This window comes from Calidris pugnax, unplaced genomic scaffold, assembly GCF_001431845.1.
Source record: "Calidris pugnax isolate Ruff unplaced genomic scaffold, ASM143184v1 scaffold27, whole genome shotgun sequence".
Lineage (NCBI taxonomy): Eukaryota > Metazoa > Chordata > Aves > Charadriiformes > Scolopacidae > Calidris > Calidris pugnax.
Window position 1 is genome coordinate 8,956,794 of NW_015090893.1, and position 10,251 is coordinate 8,967,044.

At 67.6% G+C, this 10,251-nt stretch overlaps 1 protein-coding gene across 1 annotated transcript; it reads right to left on the minus strand.

The window, feature by feature from the left end:
• Position 1: 1 nt before the first annotated feature.
• DBN1 (drebrin 1) lies at positions 2-6,595 on the minus strand (the record flags this gene model as incomplete). Its single annotated transcript, XM_014947747.1, has 14 exons — positions 6,347-6,595; positions 6,135-6,247; positions 5,882-5,956; positions 5,656-5,802; positions 5,405-5,482; positions 5,150-5,301; positions 4,872-4,935; positions 4,680-4,739; positions 4,410-4,524; positions 2,908-3,045; positions 1,736-1,864; positions 399-958; positions 180-282; positions 2-66 (listed from the first exon to the last, which is right to left on the minus strand). Coding segments are annotated over exons 1-14 (1,995 nt in total), but the record flags the coding sequence as incomplete, so codon positions are not given.
• Positions 6,596-10,251: the final 3,656 nt, after the last annotated feature.

The following is a 10,251-nucleotide window of genomic DNA, read 5'->3' on the forward strand; positions in this document are numbered from 1 at the left end:
GGCCCCCCCCGAAGCTCTCCTCTTCCTCGGGCAGGGGGTCCGCGTCCCAGCACGTGATGTCGATCTCTGAGGGACAGGGAGGATGAAGGGGGTGGGGGGGGATATGTCAGGGCGACATGGAGTGCCCCACAATGGGACAGCGCCCCATCACCACCACCACCATCATCATCCCCACTCACCTGGGGGCTTGTTGTAGAAGACAGGCTGGGGGGCTTTGGCCGATGGCTCCTCGGGGGGGGGTACCTCCTCCTCCTGGGACTGGCTGAAATAGCCCTCGCTGGCCTGGGGAGGGGGGGTGTGTGGGTGCAGGCTGTCAGGATACACCCCACCTCTCCCCCAGACCACTCCACCACCCTCCTGACACCCCCTTCCCACCCGACCCCCCCGGCAAAGCTCACCTGCTCCCCGCGACCTGGCGTCCCGTCCTTGGGGGCCATCTCCCCATTGGTGATAGGGGGGGTCTCCCGGCCCTGGGTGTCCTCCTGGGGGGCATGCTGACAGCTGAGCCCCTGGGGCTGGGGGTCCCCTCCGCCCACTGCCTCCTCCTCCTCCTCCTCCTGCTCTGCGTCGCAGAAGGTGGCGGGGGGCTCAGGCAGCTCATCCAGGCTCAGCAGGGGCCCCTCGTCGGGCAGCGTGGCTGGGGGGCCCTCGGGGACGGGGGTGGCAGGCAGGGGCCAGGCAGCGGGGGTGGTGTCCCCGTCACTCTGCCACAGGTCGATGAGGCTCTCGGGGTTGGGGGTCTCCCCAGGCTGGGGCTCAGCGGCCACAGGTGGTGAGGAGGGCTCGGTGGGCTCCAGGGTCACCAGGTCCCCCAGGGCATCAACCCCCGTTGTCCACGCCGGCCTGGGGTCAGGCTCGTCCCCAGGGGGCTCAGTGGCCTTGTCCTCGGGACCTGGGAAGGGCCAGTGCTGCTCCGGGGCGGCTGGCCCAGTCTCCTGGGTGCTGGGGCTGGGGGTGTCTGCAAGGGGGACGGATGACAGGAGTCAGAGGGGACAGATCCCCTTCCTCATCCAAGGGCTGGGGGGACACCCGGGGATGGGGCTGCAGCTGGAGGTGGCAGGGGGGGAGGTTCTTTGGCCTGGGAGAAATGGGGAAGATGCTGCGGGGATGGGTGGGAGTGGCTGGACAGGGAGAGGACCGATGGCAGGCACCATAGGGGACAAGGTGATCCTTTGGGGAGGGGGTCAGGTCGGGATAGGGCAGAGTCACATTGGGGGGATGCAGCAGAGAGTGCTGGGGTGATGCTGAGGAGTCGGAGGGCATGTACAGGGAGGCAGGGGGATGCACTGGCGATAGCGGGGATGCTGGGGCAATGCACTGGAGATGGGAGGGTGCGTGGGGCAAGTGCAGCAGAGCCAGCAGGGATGCACTAGCGTTGGAAAACACGGTGGGGACAGGAGGGATGCAACAACAACGGCGGGGATGCACTGGGGAGGGGGATGCAGCAGAGGCGGCGGGGATGCAGCGGCGCGGAGCAGCAGATATGGCGAGGATGCGCTGGGGGACACAGCAGAGACGGCGGGGGCCGTACCAAGGGATGCAGATGGGGCAGCATGGATGCACTGAGCGATGCAAGGGAGGGCGGCAGGGCTGCAGCATTGGGGCACTGCAGCAGGGGCTGCAGAGGATGCGAGGGGGCTGCAGCGGGGTCGGGGGGGACACGCGCTGCCAGGAACTGCAGGGATGTGCCCGGGCAGCCCCAGGCAGGGGCAAGCAGCGGGAGCCCTGTGCCCACCTTTGGGCGTTGCCGGCGTCTCGTGGCCCGAGGCGCGGGTGCCCGGCTCGCCCAGCGGCGTGGCGGCCGGGCTGGGCTCGCAGGGGCTGCAGCCCGCTGCTGAGGCCTTGCGGTAGTCCGACTGGCTGCCTGCGGACAAGGGAGATGGGGGTGGCGTGGGGGAGCTGCCCACGTCGGGGAGGGGGGATCCAGCACCCACCACCCCTGCTCCTGCCCCACGCCAGTGCAGCCACGAGCTGTCAAACGCGTGTCTCCATGTACCCACCGCCACGTCGTCCCCTCCTGCGGTGGCAGGGCAGAGGCACCCAGGGGTGCAGCCAACCACTGTGCCACCCACGTCCCAGGCATCCCCACCAGCCCCACGCAGCCGCAGCCCCCGCATCTGCCAGGTATGGAGACAGGCAGCCCCGTACCTGCTGTGGCACATGCCAGCCCTGCCCACGCATCGCCCAGCTGGGCCCTGGCACAGCCTCTCCTCTGCAGGCACAGCTCTGTGCCCCACTATCCCCTGGCCAAGGGGCACAGCCCCATACAGCCCCAGGCACTGCCTGGCTCCTTCTGCCCCATGGGCACAGCCCCTCACGATGCTGGGCGCAGCCTTTTCCATCCCCTGCTGCCCCATGGGCACACTCCTGTGTGGTCCAGGACACAGCCTGCCCTGTCCCCTTCTCCTCCATGGGCACAGCCAGTCATGCCCCATGGGCATAGCCTGCCCCACCATGAGCAGAGCTTGCCCTGTGCCCCCTTTTATCCCATGGGCACAGCCTGCTCCATCCCACAGCAGAGCATCATCTCACCAGGCACAGCTCTGTCCTGTCCCCATCTGTCCTACTGGCACAGCCTGCCTGCTGCCCCCTCCCCATGCCACAGGCACAGCCAGCCCCACGGGCACAGCCTGCCGCATCCCCCCGCCCCAGGAGCATGGTGCCCGCTGTGGGGTCAGCCCCAGACGGGGCATTCAGGGTGCCCAGGGGTGTGGGCACAGCCCCCACGTGGGTGCCCAGCCCTCTCGGGGTGCCCATGGAAGGGGCGCTGCCTCCGCTGTCGGTCCCGTGGCTCCGTCCTCACACCCCCCAGGCCTGGTGTGCTGTGGGGCTGAGGTGGGCTGTGGGGCAGCCGCCCGTGGCTCCGCCCCCCTGGAGCTGCTCACCCGGGGGCTGCCAGCTACCTACATGGGAAGAAAGAGGAGAGATTTGGGGTGCGGTGGCAGGTGATATAGGGGAAAGGGGTCCGCGGGGGGGAGGAGGAGGAGGAGGAGGAAGAAGGCGGCCCACTGTCAGCTGTCTTTATGAAATGACAGTGCAGACGACCTGCCGAGAGAAAGACAGACAGACAGACAGACGGACGGAGAGAGAGAGAGCAAAGAGATGGATCAGTCCCTGCTCAGCACGGCCATGGTGGGGCCGGGGCACTGGGGCACCGGGACGGGAGGACAGCAGGATGGGAGGCAGCACCGACAGCAGGACAGGAGGATGGAGGGACACGAGGACAGAAAGACAGCAGGACAGAAGGACAGAATGTCAGGAGGCAGCATTAAGTAGCCAGGTGGGGAGAGAGGCCAGAGATGGCCATGGGGCCAACTATCTGCTCAGGCACAGTATGGCCCCACAGCACGGCCCCACAGCATGAACCCACGGCACAGCTCCACAGCTTTGGCCACAACACACAGCACAACCCATGGCACGGCCCCACAGCACTGCCCCGAGGCACAACACCACAGCACAGCCCCACAGCACAGCCCATGGCATGACCCATGGCATGACCCCACAGCAAGAAGACACATCACAGGTTCCCACCCAGCCTCTGGCACAGCCCCACGGCACAGCCCCATGGCACAGCCCCCACAGCATGACCCCCAGCGCAGCCCCATCATGTGGCCCCATGGCTGGAGGTGCCCACCAGGACAGCCAGCCCATGCCCTGAAGCCACAAAGAGAGTCCCAGGGCTGGACCCCAGACTATGAGGCAGCCCAGCTTGCTCAAGGGGCACCCCTGCCCGGCCACCCCCACCATGGCCATCCCTCTGCAGGGACAGACCCCCTGTCATGGCCAGAGACCTGCTGGCAATACCTTGATCCAAAAGTGGGGTGTCCTGCACTGCCACAGTGGGGACCCAGGGGTGGGCACAGCATGGGGGTGCCCCACACGTGTTCCACTGACTCCTATCCCTTTTATCTGACCCTTTGGGAAGAGTTTCCTTCCCAAGCCACCCCCCTGGACCCCTGGGTGCCACCTCAGCTGCACCCTGACCATGCTGCCAGTCTGGCTGCCGGCACGATGCTGTGATGGGTGGGCAGATGACACTCGAGCAAGCAGGGAGCAGGGTGCACCCCACCCTTGCAGAAGACCTCCCCCCTGGCATCCAGCCCCTGACAAGCTGCCCCGGTAGCAGGGGCCACAAGGTGCGGTGGTGGTGGTGGTGGCAGCAGTGGTGGTGGTGGTGGCGCGGCAGAGCAGAACAACCCCCTGCCATCCTCGTGCCCCTGGCACCCACCATCATGGCACCAGGGACGGCAGAGGGGACATGGCCCCCCCAGCATCACAGCCCTGGTGCCCCGAGATGTGCTGAGCTGCAGGGAGTCCCAGTGGCACTGCACTCACCTGCTCCGCAACCCGCAGACCCCCTGGGCCTCTCTGTGCCCCCCCTGGTCCCTGCAGCCCCCCCAGTCCCTCACCTGTCCTGTGGCTGCCCGGTGAGATGGCGTCACTGCTGCCCGATGCCACCCGCTCCTGCTGCTTGAAGAAGTCCCGGGGGTTGTCGGGCCGCTGAGCGATGATGGCAGCAGCCTCCTGCAGGGACACAGGAGGCTGAGACCCACCACCCTGGTGCCATGGAGCTGTGGGACCACCCCCCAGGTACCCCCCGGCTTAGTTCCCATCCAGCTGTGGGCACTGCTGGCTGGGGAGCAAGGAACAGCACCAGGCATGGTCACCACTGGACCCACCTCCACTTCCGACTCCGATTTCCTGAGCTGCTGCCTGTCGTCCTCCTCTTGCTGCTCCCCCTGGAAAGACACACGGTGTCACCCCTCCTGGGGTGCCCTGGGGACCTGGCTGGGAAATGCCATTCCTGGGAGGGCAGTACCGGGTGGCAGCTCTGGCTCCGACCCCGTCCCCGTGCCCACCACCACACTTACGAAGATGGACTGCTCCTTCAGGCGCTGCCGGGCCTCCTCTGCCTCCATGCTCTGCTGCTTCCGCCTGCGATGGGGGCACGGGAGAGGGGCTGGGCACCGGCTCCTGCCAGCCCCTGCCCCCCAGCCCTCTCCCAGCCCCATCCTTGGTGGGGACAAACACCCATGCGCCCACCCAGCCACTTGCGGCCCGTGCACAAGCATCCTCTGTGTGTGTGACCACCCTCCCACATCTCACGGGACACAGCCCCCCCCTCCAGAACCCCAGCCCCCCGCCGTGCCTGTGCTCCTCGATCTGCTCCTCCCGCTCCCGGTAGCGCCGCTCCCGCTCCTCCTGCTCCAGCCGCTCCTGCTCCATCCGCTCCTGCTCAAACCGCAGCCGGGCATCCAGGGCTTTTTTCCGCTCTTCCTCCTTACGCAATTCCTCCTCTTTCTGGTGGAAGGTGGAAGGGGGGGTAAGATGAAGGACAGGGCTGTCCATCAGCTGGCCGGTGGCTCACCCCACTCCCCGGGGGCTGCCCCGTCCCGTAGCCCACCTTGGCTTGTTCCCAGAACTGCTCCCGGTTGAGCCGCTTCATCTCCACGGTGGCGTCGGTTTTCTGGTAAGTGGTGCCCTGGGACACGGAGGAGAGGGATGGGGTGGAGGGCAGAGGGGCTGGGATCAGCGAGGGGGGAGTAACAGTAAGTGGCACACGGGGCGACGGATCGCGGCAGACAGGAGGAGCCCCGGGCGGGAGGGATACCCCGCGCCCGCCGCCATCGCCGTCACCGCCATGGGGGACATTACCACGGGCTCGGCGTTCTCGTCCTCCCGCAGCCGCAGGCGGTGCAGCACCGGGCTGGAGACACGGGCCAGCCCGTTGGAGAGCCGCTGCCCGATGGCCCCCGGGTCGATGTCCTCCACGCTGCTGGCATTGACGATGACATCCACACCCTGCGGGGGTGGTGAGCAGCCATCAGTGACCAGGGGTCAGTGCCCCAACAGCATCATCCCCTTCCCCAGCATCACCCACCTGGAAGAACTCGGCGATCTTGGCCACATGGCTGGCGCAGGCACACTTGCGGGCATCTGGCACGTCCTCGCCCACCTATGGTAGCCAGGAAGGGGCGGGCAGGGTGACACCAGCCCCACTGACCACCATGGGGCAGCGGGACTGTGGGGGCACCCACACACGCCATGGGCTCCTCCCTCACACCCAGCCATGTCCCTGCCAACACTGCAGCCCTGGTGGGCACAGACCTCCCCAGCACGGCCTCCCCACTCACCCAGTTGACGAGGACATATTTGGGGAGCACGGCCTGGGGGTCCTTGACGCTGCAGAAGCCATACATCACCTTCTGGATCTCAAAGTGGCCAGAGAGCTCCAGCAAACCTCCACCTGGCACAGCACCATCAGCCCACGTCTACCCAGCACCGGGATGGGTGCTGGGGACAATGCCGGCAGAGTCAAGCTGGCTGCGGGGACAGAGGACCTTACCTCCTGAGGCTGCCAGCTTCAGGTCGTCGGAGCCATCCTCATATGTGTAGAGGGCCCTGGGGAGACAGTGTGGGTGAGCCATGGCCAGGGGAAAGAGTGGGATGCCCCCACCTCCCCCTCTGCTAACACTGAGGTCAGTGGGGTACTGGCCAGGTGTCCCCAAGCTGCCACACAGCCATCCCAACCCTTTGTGCATCGCCACCACCAAGGGACAGGCAGGACTGTGGGCAGGGCTAATCCACCCCCCCATCTACCCTGCGGGCTGGCAGCCATGGGGCAGGGTCCCAAGGTTGGGGACAGAGGGGTCCCTCAGGCACAGGGAGCAGGTGGCTGCCATACCGTGCCACAAGGCACAGTGGCCTCACAGCTCCTCGCACGCCCGTCTCTGTCCCCCCCTGACCCCGCCAGTTACCGACTGGCTTTGGGGACAGCCCCATGCCCCGGCAGGGAACTCGGGGACGCTCACATGCCCGGCTGCGTGAGCTGCTGGCCCGGCAGGCACCAGGCCGGGGGAGGACGCTGGAGCACCAGCAGCAGCAAATCAATGTGCCGCCAGGGTGTGATGGGGCCGTCATGGAGACTGTTCCTTGGAAACCGTTCCCGGAGGATGGGAAACCCCCTCTTGCTCCTGCTTCGCCCTGGCCAGCCCCCCTGGGGCTCCATGAGGACCCCCCGCCTGCCCGCACCTCCCCAGGGGTGTGAAGCTGGGGGGGGGGTGGGGAGGACGCACGCCAAATCGGTCCAAGGCGGGTGGGCGAGGGGATGGATGTTGCTAGGCAACCAGCATCCTCCATCACCATGGCAACCCCCCCCCATCCCAGCTGGGATGCAGCTCGCCCCGATGACGAGGTGATTAGCGGAGGGGAGCGGGGGAGGCAGGCAGGCAGCGGGGACCTGCCGGGGCCTGGCAGGCACCCAAACCTTCCTGCCACCGTCACGCGCTGCGCCCGGAAAGCCAGGGCCGCCCGTGCTGGACACCCCCCTCCTCCCCCCCCAAATCCCTGCACCGGGGTGGGCAGGCGGGTGGCTCTGCCCATCATTCTGCTGGCGGCGCCTGCACGGTGCTTCCCGGAGCACCAAAATCCCCGTGGTGCCGCACAGATCCGTTCTCACCCGAGCTCGCAGCTTCCAGTCAGAGGCTGGGCTCAGGGATGGGAATTTGGGGGGCCTCGATGGGAAGAGCCCCCCCTTCCACAAACCAGGGCCATGGCTGGACCCTGGGAGCTGAAAAACAAGGGGAAGGCGGGCGGGTGCTTGACACAGAGGGTGCCTCCCTCCCCCCCGGCACCCTCCACCCCCCTGAGCCCCCGGCAGCGAGCCGCAGATAATTGCACCAACAAGATTGACTTTAATCCGCACATCCCGATCCTGCTAATCGGCCGCCCCAGCCGGCGCCGGATCCCAGCCTGGAGCTGGCAAAGCAGCTGCAAAGCGTCATCTGCGATGCCTGCGCCGGGGAAGGGTGACAAATGCAGCCCCTGCCTGCAACCGGGGCCCCTGCCTGCAACTGCAACCCCGGCCCAGGGGACCTGCTGGGATCCCCCGGGAATGGGGATGGACAGCAGGAGTTTGCAGGAGTGCAGAGCCACAGGCAGAGGGGTGGGATGCAGCTGGCTGCAGAGAGGAGAAAACAAGTAGGGCAGAGCCACAGCGTCGCTGCCTGGGGAGCCTGGGGGTGCTGGGGGCACCCACCACCAGCTCTTTCTCCCCAGGACCCCTGCCATGGCAGGGTGGCACCTGAGCCTGGTGCTGCTGCCTGCACCCAGGGGTGTTCCCAGGGCAGCTGAGTCTTGGCAGGGTCCCATCACCTGGGCACTGCCACAGGAACAGAGCCGTGCCTCGAGCGTGGTACGGCCTGACCCCACACTGGGATGGAGGATCCGAAGGTTTCCAGTCCAGATTCCAGCGGGGCCACACTGGGACCAGTAGCATCCTCAGGGATGCCCCAGGGACCCACAGCCCAATAACGTCACCACCAGCCCTGGCAGCGGGGCTCAGCCATGGCAGAGTGGGTGCAGGCAGCATCATGTGTCACCCCCATGTGTCACCCCCTTTCACCGAATTTTATCCTTCCACCCAACCCATACAGCCCCTGCCCACCCCCAGGCTCTGGGCATGTGTGGCACCCATGGGTGAGATGTCCTGAGCAGCCCAGGGAGGAGGGGTCCCTGCAGCCAGGGGACTCCAGTAAAGACCCCCCATCACCCCACCAAGGGGACAGCAGCCCCACTGCCCTCGCACAACCCCATCGCTCACCAGAGCAGGCAAACCAGCACCTGTGGGTGCCACCACGCAGGGAACCCACTGCTTCCTGCCCCCCCGTCACCATGGCCGAAGTCGAGGGGGGGGAGCATCGCCCCAGCCTGCCTTGCCCCAGCCCGGGCACATGTGTTTCCAATGTGGCTGGGAGCTCCAGGGAGTCGGCGTGCTCAGAAAGCAGCACCAAATTCCTTTCCGATCGAGTAATGGGCCCCAGCAGCCTCCGCGGGGCCGGGCAGGGGGAGGGGACGCTCGGACCCTCCAGGACCGGGCCTGGGGCGGAGGGAATCCCAGACTAAACACAGGGATCCCGGCTGGGCGAGAGCAAGGCATCCCTCGGCACCAGCCCAGGGCCGGGCTCCAGCTCAGTGTCCTCACAGCCCCTGGCTCGGCCAGGCTGGGCCACCACCCAGGGGTGGTCCACATCACCCCTGCCGAAGGCAGCGCCCCGAGCATCACTCCTCATCCTGCACCCAGGCACCAGGCCCTGCAGCGGGGATGATGCTCCCACCGGCACCGAGAGCTGGGCACCCCTGATGACCACGGGATGGAGGGGCTGGGGATGATGGGGCAAGTTCAGCCCCAAGGATGGGGATTGCGGGGGCTCGCTGCTCAGCTGGGGCTCAGCACTGGAGGAGAGGGGGGAGCCCAGCCCCAGTGCTCGCCTTCCCGGGAACCGTTTCTGCTGCTCTCAGCAGCTTTGGCAGGGAGGGCTCCTTTGCAGCGGATGCCGGGAAGCGAGATGTACTCAGGGCTGACAGCTGCCTCCTGGCCAGCAACATGCACCGCACTCGCCCACGGCGCCCTTGGGCTGGCGGCGGGACCACGGGGCTCCCCGGAGACCTGAGGCTGGCGGAGAGGGGAGGGGAGGGGAGAGGGATTTGAGCAGGGTCACACATCCCAGGGGGCATCCAGCCCTGCCCCGAGAGCAGGGACCCGGCTAGAGAACGGTGGGGGTCCCTGCTGGGTGCTGGGTGCCCCCAGCTGGGTGCTGGCTGCCCCCCGGGCTGAGCAGTGGGTGCACAACACGCACTCCGGCTGGAGAGCAGCACACACAGCATGGACCCCGCACCCAGCGCTGCCCAGCACCCTGGCTCTGCCCAGTGAGCTGCACCCCAGGGTGCTAGCAGCACCCCCCACGCATGGCGCAGGCACCCAAGTGGGGCAAGGAGGGGTTTCTGGGGGCCAACAGTCCCAGCCAGCCCCATGGCACCCGGATGGGGGGGGCTGGGAGATGCGGGTGGGTGCCGGGAGAAATGGGGTGGCGGAGGGGAGATGCTCCCTGCGGGATCCTGCACCGGCTGCAGCAGAGTCTGGATCCGGCCAGGCCCCAGCACCCGCAGCACAGGGTGCCCAGCACGGGGGGTGCAGGCAGGGGCAGGGAAGCCTGGGGGGGTCCCACCGGGGGAGGCCACCCCCCCCATCCCGTGCCTGCAGCAGCCCCAGCCCGGCAGGGTGGTCCCAGGCCGGTTCACCGCGATCCCTGGGGATGAGGGAACCCGAGGATGGGGGTCCCCAGGAGGTGGGGGGGGAGATGGGGGTAGCGGGACCGGGGAGGAATGCCCGACCCTCCGCGGCCTCAGGCCTCGCTCTGCTGGGGCAGAGGTGCTGCCCGTTACCGGGGCACGGCGGGGAGCGGGGCCGGG